General features: G+C 41.7%; 1 protein-coding gene across 5 annotated transcripts in view; it reads left to right on the forward strand.

Annotated features, from left to right (window-relative positions):
• grip1 (glutamate receptor interacting protein 1) overlaps positions 1–16,376 on the forward strand; it is a 302,489-nt gene that overhangs the window by 162,512 nt on the left and 123,601 nt on the right. The window contains exon 1 of one of the 5 annotated variants that reach the window (XM_073059572.1): positions 14,560–14,623. The exons of the other annotated variants lie outside the window; for them this stretch is intronic. Coding sequence (XP_072915673.1) covers positions 14,560–14,623 — 64 coding nt within the window. Of the gene's footprint in view, positions 1–14,559; positions 14,624–16,376 lie in introns of those variants that run through there. 5 annotated transcript variants of the gene reach the window in all.

Here is a 16,376-nt window from a genome sequence, read left to right on the forward strand (position 1 = left end):
ATACAGATGCAAAAAAGTCCATTTAGGGTCTCCTCCCTCTATCTTGGCTCCACACATAGGTTTCCGATCTTCCAGAGGACCTGTTTTGTCTCTTGCAATCCTGCTGCTCTTAACATATCTGTAGAATCCCTTAGGATACAACTTCCTGTTGTCTGCTAGAGCAACCTCATGCCTCCTTTTAGCCCTCCGGAATTCTATCTTAAGTGTTCTCTTGCTGCATTTGTATTCTCTTCACGTAATTCATACGTTCCTACCTGTCTATACATGCTATGCATCTCTCTCTTCTATTTTTCTTAAATGGGCCTGGATATCTCTTGAAAACCAAGCTTCCCTAAACCTGATGTCTTTACCTTTTATTCTGACAGGCACAGACAAGCTTTGTTCTCTCACAAAGTTTCACTTTTGAAGACCTCACACTTACCAAGTATACCTTTGCCAGAAAACAGCCTGTCCCAGTCCACATTTGCCAGATCCTTTCTCATACCATTAAAATTGTTCTTTCTCCAATTTGGAATCTCAACCCACAGATCAAACATGTCTTTTTCCATATGTACTGTGAAACTAATGGTATTATGATCAGTAGATGCAAAGTGTTCCCCTACACAAACGTCTGGCCCTGTCTCATCCCCTGATAAGAGATTAGTATTGCACACAATTTCGGTGGGACTTGTATGTACTGATTAAGGAAACATTTGTGAAAACGTTTGACAAACTCTATCCCATCTAGCAGCACACACAAAATGCTGGAACTCAGCGAGCCAGGTGGCATCTATGGGGAAAAAAGTACAGTTGATGTTTCGGCCCGAAACCCTTCAGCAGGACTGGAGAAAATAAAGCTGAGGAGTAGATTTAAAAGGTGGGGGAGGGGAGAGAGAAAGACCAGGCAATATATGAAATCCTGACAGTGGAGGAGGCCATGGATGGACATATCGGAATGGGAATAGGAATAACGGGATTAGACCACACTTAAATTGGAGGAACAACACCTTATATTCCGTTTGGGTAGCCTCCAACCTGATGGCATGAACATCGATTTCTCTAACTTCCAGTAATGCCCCCACCCATCCCCTTCACCATTTCCTATCCCCTTATCCCTCTCTCATATTATCTCCTTGCCCGCCCATTGCCTCCCTCTGATGCTCCTCCCCCTTTCTTCTTTCTTCCATGGCCTTCTGTCTCTTTCACCAATCAACTTCCTCGCTCTGTGCTTCATCCCTCCCCCTCCGAGTTTCACCTAGGCCTGATGTTTCTCTCTCCCCCTCCCCCCACCTTTCAAATCAACTCCTCAGCTTTTTTTCTCCAGTCCTGCCGTAGGTTTCGGCCAAAACGTCGCCTTTACTTTTTTTCCATAGATGCTGCCTGGCCTGCTGAGTTCCTCCAGCGTTTTGTGTGTGTTGCTTGGATTTCCAGCATCTGCAGACTTTCTCTTGATTGTGATCTATCCCATCTAGTTCTTTTTCAGTATGGGAGTCCCAGTCAATTTGTGGAAAGCTAAAATCACCTACTATAACAACCTTATGTTTCTTGCAACAGCCTGCGATCTCTTTACAAATGTGTTCCTCTAAACCCTGCGGACTGTTGGGTGATCTATAATATAGTGGTCACATCGTCCTTATTCCTCAGTTCCATCCATAAAGCCTCACTAGCTGAGTTCTCCAGTCTGTCTTGACTGAGCGTTGTCGTGACATGTTCCTTGATTAGAACTACCTCACCCACTTTAATCCCACTCTGTCACATCTTACACAACGGAACCTCAGAATATTTTGCTGTCAGTCCTGCCCTCATGGAACCAGGCCTCCCTAAAGGCTACAATATCATAATTCTATATGTTGATCCATGCCCTGAGCTCACCTACCCTTCCTACAGTACTTGCATTGAAATATACACAGTCCAGGACATTAGTTGCACCATGTTCAACCTTTTGATTCCTGAATTTGTCTGAGGTCTTAGCAACATCTTGTTTCCACAACCTCTCCACTATTTGTTCCGGTGCCCTAGATCCCATCCCCCTCCAACGTTAGTTTAAACCCCTCCCCCTGTGCAACACTAGCAAACCTTCCCACTAAGATATTGAACCCCTTCAGTTCAGGTGCAAACAGTCTCTTCTACACAGGTCCCACCTTTCCTGGAAGAGAGCCCAATGATCCAAAACTCCCTCCTACACAAACTCCTTAGCCATGTGTTAAAACATATGATCATCCTATTTCTGGTCTCACTAGCATGTGGCATGGGCTGCAGTCCTGAGTTCACAACCCTGGAGGTCCTGTTTTTAACTTAGCACCTAACTCCCTGAACTGACTTTGCAGAACCTCGTCAATCTTCCTACCTATGCCATTGGTACCTGTGTGGACCACGACCTCTGGCTGCTCACCCTCCCACTTAAGAATGCTGAGGGGTCGATTCCGAGATGTCCCAGGCTCTGGCAACCCAGAGGCAATCTTGTTCTCATCCACAGAACCTCCTCTCCGTTTCCTTAACTAACAAATCCCCTCTCACCATTGGTTGCCGCTTCTCACCCCTTCCCTTTTGAGTCACAGAGCCAAACTCAGTACCTGAGACCTGACCCGTGTGACTTTCCTCTGCCAGGACACCTCCCCCCCGCCCCCCCCAACAGTATCCAAAGTGGTAACCAAACCTGAGGGGAATGGCCACAGGGGTACTCTGTACTGGCTGCTTAACCCCTTTCTCCTTCCTGACTGGCACCCAGTTTCCTTTGTCCTGCACCTTGGGTATAACTATGTCTCTAGGTGTCCTTCTATCACCCTGTCAGCCTCCCGAATGATCTGGAGTTCATCAACTCCTTAATGCAGAGTGTTAGGAGCTGCAGCTGGATGCACATCCTACAAGAGGAGCATTCAGCTGTACCACCCGGCATTCCTGCTGTTCTAACTGTATAAATATAAAGAAGGAAAACAATAAATAATCTGGCTGGGGAACTTCCTAGAGCTTTCTGCCTTCTCTCACACAAGTCTCTCCACCAAATTGCCACAAATTGATCCCTTATGTACTCAGTCAGGGAACCTACAGCTTCCCAGTCAATATGTGGAAAACTAAAATCACCTACTGTCACAACCTTGTGTTTCTTGCAACAGTCTATGATCTTTCTACAAATTTATTCCTTTAAATCCCACTGATTGTTGGGTGGTCTACAATATAGCCCTATTAACGTACTCATTCCTTTCTTATTCCCCAGTAACACCTTTATAGCCTCAGTGGCTGAGTTCTGCAGTCTGGCATGACTGAACACGGCCGTGATCTCAATTTAAACCATGTATCTGCCTGCATATTGTGTAGAGCCGTTGATTCCCTGATTCTTCGTAGTGTGTGTCTATATGCCTTTCAAACCTCGCTCTTCTAGTTAAATTGCCTTTATCTTTTAATTTAAAATAATCTGGTTAAAATGACTGTGGGAATCATCACGATCATTATGTCTTGTGCCGTATGATCGTGATTGTTCTTGGCAAATTTTTTGACGGAAGTGGTTTGCCATTGCATTCTTCTGGGCAGTGTATTTACAAGACGGGTGGCTCCAGCCACTATCAATCCTGTTCAGAGATTGTCTGCCTGGCGTCAGTGGTCACATGAGCAGGATTTGTGATCTGCACCGGCTGCTCATATGACCATCCACCACCTGCTCCCATGGCTTCACATGAACCTGACCAGGCCAGCTAAGCAGGTGCTACACCTTGCCCAAAAGTAGCCTTCACCTCCTTTGGTAGAGGGGTAGGTATCTTCCGCCCTCCACCAAACCTATGACAATATAGGATTTTAAAATCATCAATAACTGAACATTTTCTATCAACTTGTCAATGCTGAGAATTGTAATTCAGTTTAATGGAGACTTGCAACTCTAACAGACAGACAGACATACTTTATTGATCCTGAGGGGAATTGGGTTTCGTTACAGTCGCACCAACCAAGAATAGTGTAGAAATATAGCAATATAAAACCATAAATAATTAAATAATAATAAGTAAATTACTCCAAGTGGACTGTTGAATAAACAGATTTCCAACATAATAGTGGGGATGCCAACTGATCAAGCCTAGGTTGATGGAATCCTTGTTAGTCTGGTGATGGGGTAGAGATCTATTTGTGCAGCATCTGTTCCTGAGCATTAATGGACAGTGTGCAAGTCTTCTTAAGTCTGGTAGTGTTATTAAGCACTGGTGATTTCCCTTGGATCTGTTCTCTGTCAGTTTCATTGAGGCCAGTGAGTTAGAATGTGACTTGGGACAACTTCACTTACTTGCAGTAGGTTCATCAGAACTGAACAGCACAGAGGTGAGCCACTCAGCCCATCGCATCTTTGTCAGCATTTTGGCCCGTTTACAATAATTCCACCTGCTCCATATTAGATCCATATCCTTCCAGGCTCTCGCCTATTTAAGAGCTTGATTGGCGGTGCTCATATCTGACTCCACCACCACTCCTGAGAGAGTAAACTGTGGGTCATTTCACTTAATGAAACTTGTCAATTAATCAGCTTGTCATTTTTTTAAGTGTTTGTAAAAAAAAAAGTCATGTGAGAAATTAGCTACATTCCCAAAGCTAATTAAGCATTACTGCAGCTTGCTGCCTGTATCAGCGTTTGCACTTTTGAGGAGGCTCTTCAATTAAGCCTGACGTGGAGTGTCAATACCAGTGTTTTAAAAGCTTTTGATTTTACTGAAAATGACTCCACTAACTGGCAAATCATTCTCCATCGTTATTTGAAAATAATTTTCAGTCATTTACAATTAGTTTTGTCAGGTGTTGGTTTAGACTCTGATTAAATGTTTTCTGTTGCCTTGAAGCTATTTTCATCCTTTAATTAATCTTCAGTTGAATACTGGATGTAGTCCTTTATTTAACAGCATACCATGTAAAGAAGTTACTGCGTTATGTAAAGTACTGTGTGATTGCATTATTAGTTTATAGTTTAGCACTTGTTGACATGTAAAAGCCACTGTGTTAGATATTAACTCACAGATCACCAGTTGACAGACAAAGTGGAAACCACTTTTTGAGTTGTAGTGTTTTGACTTTATAGAAATATTGTAGTGAAGACCTGAAATATGATTCAAGAACAATTAATTGCTATTGATGATTAAAATATTTGGCTAATTTGGAAAATTATATTTTTAAATACAAAACATCTAAAAACCGTACTTCTAGTAGATCCAGCACATAAACATTGCAATTAAAATTTTTTTTTTATTGGGATACAGTGTAGAACAGGTCCTTCTGGCCCTTTGAACTGAACCGCCCAGCAGTCGCCAATTTAATCTTGGGCTAATCCCGGGACAATTTACAATGACCAACTAGTCTAACAACCGGAGCAGCTTTGGAAGGAAACCAGAGAACCTGGAGGAAAACCACAGCGTCATGGGGCAAACGTATGAACGCTGTGGGAATTGAACCCAGGTCACTGGTACTGTAAAGCATTGTGCTAACCACTATACTACCATGCCGCAATGTCCCCTCTAAGATGTGCGTGTTTGTGCACACAAACACCTTTTGCTACTAGTGCACAGAGGAATTTAAACTGCACAGGTTGTAACCCTCTGCCTCGGTGGCATATTAAGTATATTTCATGATTGTACAGACTCACATTTCCTTTTCTGGATGCTGATGCGGACAGTGTTGACAATGTGGAGTTTGCGATGTTTTGTCTGCAGATTTTAGAACTGGCTTATTTATACAGTTTTTATTGAAGACATTATTCAGTGTACACGTACTGTCACTTGGGCAAAAAATTGCACAGCACAAGATTTTTGCACATGCTGGTCGTTACAAATTAGATGGAACACTGCGTACCACCCTTGAGTAAATCAATTTACAGGTTTATATCTTTCCAGATGTATATAGCAATTCCTTTAGCCAATGTTCATTCTACAAATGTTTCTGTAATGCCATTGAATTTTTGATATATGTACCTTTGTGGGGTTTTTTTGTCTGGTATTTATCCTCTATGTGTCTCAAAATACATTGTACCAAAATACTCTATGCTTTTTGTCAAGCCTTTTTAATTTATAACATTTTACTGCGCAAAGAGTTTTCAGTAAAATAGACCTTCCGTAAATCATCTGTCCAGCAGACTGTCTAGCTTTATTAGCAAGATCACTCAGCTTCATCGTGCTGGCTGGTTTTCTGAGCCATTTGTCATTAGAGAATGGCTCTCGTGATCTTAGAGTCACTCAGCTCAGAAATAGGCTCTTCAGCCCCCAGTCAGCAATAACCATCAAACACCTCTGTGCATTTGAGCTGGACTGCCCAGCAACACCTGATGTAATCCTATTGAATTTACAGTGAGCAATTAACCTACCAACTGGTAGGTCTTTGGACTGTGGCAGGAAACGGGAAGAAACCGTGAGATGACAGGGAGAACGTACAAACTCCTTACAGGCAGCGATGGGAATTGAACCCGGCACGGGTTGTGCCGTCCACTGCTGTGGTTGCATTCACCACAGTAGGGGCATTTGACAGCTGTCAATTAATCCACCAAACCCCATGTCTTTAGACTATGGGAGGAGACCAGATCACCAGGGAAAACTCACGGAGAATGCACAAATCTCACGTGGACAGTGCCAGAGAGGTGGATGAATTCTAGATTGCGGAGGCTGTGGGGCACTAAAATGTAGATGGCATTAAGTGAAGGATTGTATGTGTAAGTACCATTGCAATGCCCAATGGATAATCAGTTGTTTAGTATACGAGGGGTGATTGATAAGTTTGTGGCCTAAGGTAGAAGGAGATGAGTTATACAACTCTAGTTACAAGCACATGCAGTTCAACTCTTTAGTGATTATGCAGAAAGTCTGAAGTTAATAAATAACTCATCGGGGTTGATTGATAAGTTCGTGGCCTAAGGTAGAAGAAGGTATTATCTTCAAACTTTCTGCATAATCACTCAAAGAGTTGAACTGCACGTGCATGTAACGAGAGCTGTGTAACTCATCTCTGTATGCTCCACGACTGCTGGACTAAGTGTGTAAATGTAGGAGGGGTCTATGTTGAAAAATAAATGTGCTAGGTTTTCTAAAATTGACTCCTTCTACCTTAGGCCACAAACTTATCAATCACCCCTCATATGTCGAACTGGATGTAAATACTTCAATGGACATAGTTGTGAAATTGAGGCTCCTAGAGCAGTGTACAGTTCAAATATATGCTTTAAAATAGCTGTGATATCCACGCGGCCTTTTTAATTTGAGGCTTACTAGGTTGAAACGATGTTTGTTGGAGGTACACAGGTGACAGGTCAGGGGTGAGTAGAGGTTCCTGATAGCAGATGATTATTGATTGATTGATTTGCAGCATGGACTAGGCCTTTCCGGCCCTTTGAGCCATGCCACCCAGCAATTTCCCAATTTAGTGCTAGCCTAATCACGGGACAATTTACAATGACCAATTAACCTACCAACTGGTGGGTCTTTGGAAGAAAACTCATGCTGTCAAGGGGAGAATGTACAAACTGCATGCAGGCAGTGGAGGGAATTGAACCCATGTCATCTGTGCTGTAAAGCATTGTGGTAACCACTATGCTACCATGCCGTCCCAGGGGTATGAATTCACAGTGAGGGGAATTCGAGAATAAAGTTACATGCAGATTAGTTATAATATAGATTGCCTTTGAAAGAAAGAAGTTGACAGACTCTTGAGGGATAATTTAATGGTTTTGAGCAAAGGTCAGAGGAATAAAGCTGAATGGACCACTCAAGGGTTCAAAGGTTAATTTATTATGAAAGCATGTATCCTTATAGAACCCTGAAATTTATCTTCTCCAGATAGCCACAGAACAAAGAAAGAGCATGAAAGTCATTCAGAGAAAAATATCAAACCCATCCCCCCCTATGAGAAAGAAAGGCATGCTGATCGTCAAGTCCCAAAACCCCTCCCTTCACACAGAACAAGAGCACTGACCCGAAAAACAACGCCTCCCTCACATAAGAAAACTAACAGAACACAATGGATCCCCCAAACATCCTCCCCTCTCACAACAAAATGGGAAAAGAACGGGCAATTTTAAAAAACCCGCAGAATCTAAATCTACAAGTCTGAAAAAGTCCATAGTCCATAAACGTAGAACCACAGTACCATCTTCAATATCACTGACGTTCATCGATAGAGAGGGCCACCACACAAGAGGCCTACCCATCTGCTACAGCGAGCCACACAGCGATGGGCCAATCACAGACTACTCCGCATCGAGCAAAAGGAAGGCAGTTGTGTTGAACTCTCACTTGCTTTCTATGTTCGCCTCCAATCTTGAAGAAAATGGTGTACACGTGATGGGCTTCATTTTGTGCTGTGTTGTTCATAACAGTTCATGACCTGAAGGGCCCGTGGTTCAGTAGAAAGTGGTGCTGTGGTCTGAGCACACATCGGGAGGGTGGCGGTGGCTGAGATCACTGTGTGTCCTCCAGAAGAGTGGTGCTGTAGCTCAGCAGTTTGTTCCTGGTTCCTTGCTTCAGGGGCCCGGGTTCAGTCCTGACCTTGCGCTCAGCCATGTCACTGTGAGTTTCCTGTGTGCTCAGGATTTTTCACACATTCCGGAATTGTTTGGGCAAGCTACCCAGCTGCTGTAAACCAGTGTATTTAAATGGCAGCGTACTAAAAGTAGAACTGCTGAACGTGTGGGGAGAATAAGTTTCAGAACTCAAAGTTCAAAAGTAAATTTTATTATCTGAGTACGTACATATATGTCACCACAAACAATCCTGAGATTCATTTTCTTATGGGAATACTCAGCCAATCTATAGAATAATAACTATAACAGGATCAATGGAAGATCAGCCAGAGTGCAGAATACAAAAACTGTGCAAGTGTAAATAAATAGCAATGAATAACGAGAACATGAGATAACAAGATAAGGAGTCCTTAAAGTGAGGTCATTGGTTGCAGAAACATCTCAATGGATGGGCAAGTGAGTGTAGTTATCCTCTTTTGTTCAAGAGCCTGATGGTTGAGGGGTAGTAACTGTTCATGAACCTGGTGGTGTGAGTCCTAAGGCTCTTGTACCTTCTAACTGATGGCAGCAGTGAGAAGAGAGCATGGCTTGGGTGGTGAGGATCTCTGATGATGGATGCTGCTTTCCTACGACAGTGTTTCACGTAGATGTGCTCAATGGTTGCTAGGGCTTTGCCTGTGATGGACCACCTTAGGAAAATATGGAGAAGGGAATGGGACTGTAGAGATTTCTGTGACAAGTGCCCACATTGGCCTGATGTTTCAAATGGTCTTGTGTCACAATAAGTGACCAAATCAATGAGGCAAACTTGTATTTGGTCCCTAATTTTTATCTTGATTAGAACATGGACTTTGTGCATTTTATTATGAGAACATTGGCTGTTCCTATTGACCACTGACAGGCTTGCCAGTAAATTAGAATGTTTAGCTCTTGTTTTTAATTAGTCAAATAGGTGTGTTATAGGCTAATATTTACTCTCGTCTGCTTTAGCCCCACTTCTGCAGCACTTAATTAAAATTAACTTTTCTCCAGGGATCATTAATGTAAAGGATTAATGATAACTCAGGGAAAAAAGGTTACCTTTCCTGAATGGCTAATTATACCCAACCAGCACAACGTGGGAGAGCTCAGACCCGAGGATTGAGAGGGAGAGACAATTCAGCCGAAACTGCTTCAGGCCACTGTGATATTGAGAAGCAATAAATCAGGCCAATTTGTAATATTTTACCTTAAACTTTGCTGTACACACGTCTGAAACACTTCAAACGTGTTAAATGATTCATGATACTCATTATGTATCGCACTTCAGGTGAATACCTGCCTCTGTTCAGTAGCTTCTAGTCCGCCATTAACTCTTTAATGGAATTGAATAAGGTTTAATGTCACTGACATACGTCATGAAATGTGTTGTTTTGTGACAGCAGTACAGTGCAATACATTTAAAAGATTATAAATTACAAATATATATATATATATATTAAATTAAATAAGTAGTGCAAAATTGAGCAAAAGGAATGATTCTAGGAATGAAAGGATTACTGTATGAGGAATGTCTGGCAGCTCTTGGGCTGTATTCCCTGGAGTTCTGGAGAATGAGGAGGATCTCATAGAAACATTCCGAATGTTAAAAGGCCTGAACAGATTAGATATGGCAAAGTTACTTCCCATGGTAGGGGATTCTAGGACAAGTGGGCATGACTTCAGGATTGAAGGATGTCCATTTAGAACTGAGCTGCAGAGAAATTACTTTAGTCAGAGGGTGGTAGATCTGTGGAATTTGTTGCCACGAGGCGCTGTGGAGGCCAGGTCATTGGGTGTATTTAAGGCAGAGGTAAGTAGGTTCTTGATTAGCCAGGGCATCAAAGGGTATGGGGTGAAGGCAGGGGAGTGGGGATGACTGGAAGAATTGGATCAGCCCATGATTGAATGGCGGAACAGACCCAATGGGCCAAATGGCCAATTTCTGCTCCTATATCTTATGGTCTTATGGTCTTAAAAAGGAGTACTGTATATACTGAAATATTCTCTATATATATTCGGTGCTCATTATTTTTAAGGGATGGAGAACTTCTCACAAATAATAAAACATGCAGAGACAGGTAAAGCCACTGGTATTGGCACTAAGGTGGCAATGACATACAGATGTCAAGTCATTTGGGGATGTAACAACTTCCAATTAACTTTCAAAGTCAAACTAAACCAGATTCCGGAACTACCTTGGGCCAAAGGGGATAACTTCACTTGCCCCTTCATTGAAATGTTCCCACAACCTATGGACTCACTTTCAAGGGCTCTTCATCTCATAATTCTCAATATTTATTACTTATTTATTATTAATATTATTTCTTTCTTCTGGCATTTGCACAGTTTGTTGTCTTTTGCACAGTGGTTGAACGCCCAAGTTGGTGCATACTTCCATTATGGTTATTATTCAATAATAGATTTATTGAGTGTGTCTGCAAGAAAATAGGCAACACGGTAGTGTAGTGGTTAGCACAACGCTTTGCAATGCCAGCGACCCGGGTTCAATTCCTGCCACCGTTTGTACATTCTCCCCGTAACTGTAAAGGTCTCCTCTGGGTGCTCTGGTTTCCTCCTACAGGCCAAGGATGTAGCAGTTGGCATGTAAATTGCCCCTTGATTAGGTTTGGATTAAATTGGTGTGTTGCTAGGTGGCTTGGCTGGAGGGGTATATTCCACGCTATATCTCAATAAAAATAAAAATGAACCTGACTCTCTCTCCCCCCACCCACCGGCTGAAGCAACATGCCGACTATTGCTATTTCACAACTTGCTAGCTCAAGGTATCAAATGCAACCTATCTCATGGCAAATAGGAGTACCACATTTCGGTCTGGTCAGCTCACCACAGGAAGGATGTGGATGCTATATAAAGGGTGCAGAGGAGATTTACAAGGGTGCTGCCTGGATTAGAGAGCATGCCTTATGAGAAGAGATTGTGCGAACTTGACCTTTTCTCCTCAGGAGCGATGGAGGATGAGAGGTGACCTGACAGAGGTGTGTAAGATGATGAGAGGCATTGATCGTGTGGATAGCCAGAGGCTTTTTCCCAGGACTGAAATGGCTGACACAAGGGGGCACAGTTTTAAGGTGTTTGGAAATAGGTACAGGCAGGAAGTCAGAGGTAAGTTTTTCATACAGAGAGTGGTGGGTGTGTGGAAAGCACTGCCAGTGATGGAGGTGGATACAGTCGGGTCTTTTAAGAGGCTCTTAGATAGGTACATGGAGCTTAGAAAAATAGAGGGCTACGCGCTAGGGGAATTCTAAGCAGTTTCTGGAGTAGGTTACATGGTCAGCACAACACTGTGGGCTGAAGGGCCTGTAATGTTTTGTAGATTTCTATGTTCTATCAGGAAATACAGGAGAAAGCTCATAGGAAGTATCCTGTCACTACCAGAACCCCTAGGAAAACACAGCTGACCTAGCAACGACTTGATGTAATTTGGTACAGCAGTGGATTGTAATGATGTAATTCATTAATTAATGTCAGAATGGCTTTATTCATTTGGAGAATTGTACAACACCTTGAGCCATTCTTTGAAACTGGAGCCATCAGCTCCGCAGTGACATGTTTGGCTAAGCTGGTATTTGCCTGAAGCAATTGCACAAGACAGTCATAGATTCTAACCTAGTGCCGAGTTGACAGTTAACGACAGAATTCCTAGAATTCATCTTGCTATCTGTCATGAAGAAAGGGAATGGATCAGTTTTAGCTTTCTGGGTTAGCACCCCAACTTCATTCAAGAGTGTGTTTTGTTCAAGTACGAGGAGCAAGCTGTTCGGGCATTTAGTTATCCATCTTCAAAGACGGCATGTTCCAGTTCAGATGGCTGATGAGGACCGAGTGGTAATTTCTTCTTCAGGTGCTCATTGTTAGTGATTGGTGTCAGTGCTGAAAGTCTCAAAGTACATTTATTATCAGTGTGGAATACAACCCTGAGATTCATCTTCCTACAGACAGCCACGAGACAGAGGAACACCACAGAACCCATTCGAAGGAAGCATGAAACACCCAACACACACAAAAAAACAAATTACACAAACAGCAAAAATAAATATATATAAAACATCAAACCACAGAGTCATCGAAACAGTCTTGGAATGTTCAGTTCAGTTCCATTTAACGCAGCGTCATCCATTGCCATCTTTACTATTGCGATGGGGATTTTTAATTACAGTCTTATTGTTGTTAGCAAACTGTAATTCATTGATCTCAAAAGAGATTTGGGATTGCATTTGATACATTTTACTAGTGGCATGTAGCTTTAGCCGGCGGGGGTAGTTTGTGGAGTCGGGAACATGGGCAGGTTTGTGATTACCAGAGTTTAAGTTCGAAGTAAATTTATTATCAATGTTTATGTATGTCGCCATATACAATCCTGAGATTCATTTCTTATATTTATTGAGATACACTGCAGATTACACCCTTCTAAACTCTTTTAAGTTTAAACAAATGCGATGAAAGAATATAAACCTGATCCCATTTTTGTACAAACACGATGCCTTTACAAAACCAATACCACTGTTCTAGGTTGATTCTACTGTACTTGAGCAGTGAAATAATAAAAAACAAGGTTGCTGAAAATCTGAAATAAAAACCAACAAATGGCAGAGATTCAGCAGGTTAGGCAGCATCTGTGGAACGAGAGGCAATTAATGCTGCAGCTTTGGTTTCAAATTCCCATATCTATAACATTAACTGCGTTGGATCTGGAGATATTTTCCAGAAGGTTCTTCAGAAGTCAAGCATGAGGCACAAATCTTGGGGTTACAGCTGTTTTATTAAATGTTCATAACAAAGAAATAATGGTAAAGCAAAACAAGAAAGTAACAGCACTGTTGTAGATAACTATCTTTAACGGTAACCAAATCACTGGAACAAAGTTCCTTTCTTTATACTGAAAACTGGTTCAAGCTGGACAGATACGAGAATCATCTCTGATAAGAACAGGCCATGGGACAAGAACAGTCTTGATTAACACTGCCATGACCTCTCAGGCTTACAAGACAAAGGAACTGCTGACGTATGGCAACAGGCTATACCCCATTTACTGTAATCCCGCTGAACTGTTACAGACAAATACAGGTGATTATACAAACAAGCATGAAGGAAGTTAAATTGCAAGTTAAATCTAATCTAATCTCACAACTGTTTCTCCTTCCACAGATACACCACGAGAAGCATTTTCTAAATTAGAGGTTCTCAAATTGGGGTCCACGGACCCCTGGTATCAGTCCAGGGCATAAAAAAGTTTGGGAACCCCATTTCTAAATGCTCTGATAGGAGATCTAAACTTCCAATCACTTAGTTCCGTCAAATTAGTGTCATTCCAAATATTTGTTAATGCAAATCAAATATAATTTTCATTAAAAAAATAAATGCAGTTGTTGAGCGATGTGTGAATTTCTAGCTTCCTTGAGAAATACCAGAAAATTGCACTGCTGGGATCTTGAAAGATGGTAATTCTTTTTGTAAAGGTCAGTAAATACAGTACGTACTCAGAATAAAAATGTGAGCTTGGCGTGACCAGCGAAAGGAACACAATTATTGAAACATCTAGCCATATTAACTTTATGTTAATAAATAAGTAAATAAATTCCCAAGGTACTTCATTGTCACAAGTTAAAGCTCATTCAAAACTCATGCATCATACCGAGCCTCGTTGAGCTCACTGGTCGGCTTTGACTCTCTGCCAACTACCAACTTCAGTTTACAATTCACACATCAGTCCTCCTTAACTCTGACTTTCGCTGTGCTCTGCTTCTCAGAGGGAACATAGATTCCAGTTAATTGAGCTGTCTGTTTATTGAGGCAGCTGCTTATTTGGGACACTGCAGCGCTTCACTGAGACAGGAGACCGTTGCGGAACAGTTTCTAACTGGCATCAGGCACGTGCATGTCTTGTGGCTATTAGACACGATACTGTGCTCAGAGTGAACAATTCAGAACTGTTGTGCTCACTGCAGTTTCAAGCATTCAGGCTTGGAAATGCCAGTAACAGCCGGGAGCAATTTCACAGTTTCAACAAATTAGGGACTATGAAGAATTTGAAGGTATTGACAATTGTCTTGAATGTTACAGTGGAAATGAAGACTCGGAGGATGCCATCATCGAAAACACTGTTTGACCACAGTCCACTATCTGCACTAGGTATCTGCACTGATTTTGTTCACTTACAGTCAATCAAAGGAACATGTCAGCGTATACCGGATTAATTCCTCTGTCATTAACTATTAGGAACTAATACAGTACTGTAATAGTTTCGGTAGTGTTCTAATTTATCCTGTAACTGCCTCAGAAGGCAGTGGAGGCCAATTCTCTAGATGCTTTCAAGAAGGAGCTAGATAGGTATCTTATGGATAGGGGAATCAAGGGATATGGGGACAATGCAGGAACCGGGTATCGATAGTAGATGATCAGCCATGATCTCAGAATGGCGGTGCAGGCTCGAAGGGCCGAATGGTCTACTTCTGCACCTATTGTCTATTGTCTACTTTATTTAAATATGTAATTTGTTACTCAGTTTGTCTTTTTTTTATATACCTTTTTGACTATTTCCATGAAACTTTGGCTAATTGGGGCAGTTGCTTAATTGGGCCAAAATGTACCGGTCCCAGTGTGTCCCAATTAACCGGAATTCCAAATACCACTGCCACTTCATACAAGTAAAATCTGTATTGAGCAGTGATGTGGATAACGACTAAATTGGGTTTGTCTACTTTCATTGATGGTTGAAAGTTGAATTTGTCATTATATGCACAAGTACATTTCTGCAGAGGTGCAGTGAACAACTTGCATTAGCATCACAAGCAAATAGCGTCATGTAGGCAACATCCACAATTAAACATAAGTTGATCATATATTGTGCACAATTTTATAAGAAAACAATTAGAATAGAGGAAAGAAGGTCCATTTTAATGTAAGGTGACAAAGTGGCCATGGTATTGCTAAACTGTAGTGAAAAGGCTTTTGCCAGAGGCTCAAGAACTGATTTGTTGAAGGGAAGTAGCTGTTTTTGAACCTAGTGGTGTGGTATTTCAGGCTTCTCTACCTCCTGCCCAGTGATAGCAGCAAAAAAGTTTGCATGGCTCGGATAATGGGTTTGAGTGTGGATTTAGACAGTGGGAAGATATGGAGCTGTGGCCTTATTGGTCAGCAATTCCAATGAAATGTCCTGATAATGCAATAAGTTGAACTGGATTACCAAGCTGCCAAGTAGCTTAAATACCTCCGACAGTTACAGATATTCAAAAGCGTTCAACAGCTTATTGAAAGTCATTTCATGTCTGTTGTGAATGTAAGAGTGCAAAATTATGTATGGGTGGATAGAGTGAACTCTGCCAGAATTTGTGATGAACTGCTCGATTCCAGTGTGGGTTCTACGTCATATCACCGTGGTTCAACAGAAGTTCAGCTGTGTGCAAGTTGAGGCTTCTGTAAGAGTCATGGATTTCTGCCCAGTTGTGGAACGTAATGCTGGCTGGCATTTTGATTTCTGCCCAATTACTTTTATCCCAAAGGCACAGTGTTATGGATTGCTTTTATCGTTAGCTATTCTTTTCCTTTTATTTTGCAGTCTTGCAAATCCAACCGTACCTCCATGTTTTTAACAATTGTTGGCAAAAAATTGTGGCTGCTTTTTATCTGTCACTTTGATTTTGGCTAATCTGTAAGGCCTTGCCATTGTTATGTTGTCTTTATGTAGGGTGATGAACCTTTTTGAGAGCAAGTGTCCAAATTGGCGAAGGTATTCTCAAAAATTCTCTTGCATGTCATAGCAATTTTGAGCAGAGATTGACATTGATTAATGAATTAGTAACAATAATTATGGACTCTTTTAAGTAAAAAGAATGAATGTGGTTGCTTATTGACATGTATTCAAACTTTTGTTATTAATAAAAAT

The sequence above is a fragment of the Hemitrygon akajei genome, chromosome 10 (genome assembly GCF_048418815.1).
Source record: "Hemitrygon akajei chromosome 10, sHemAka1.3, whole genome shotgun sequence".
Taxonomy (NCBI): domain Eukaryota; kingdom Metazoa; phylum Chordata; class Chondrichthyes; order Myliobatiformes; family Dasyatidae; genus Hemitrygon; species Hemitrygon akajei.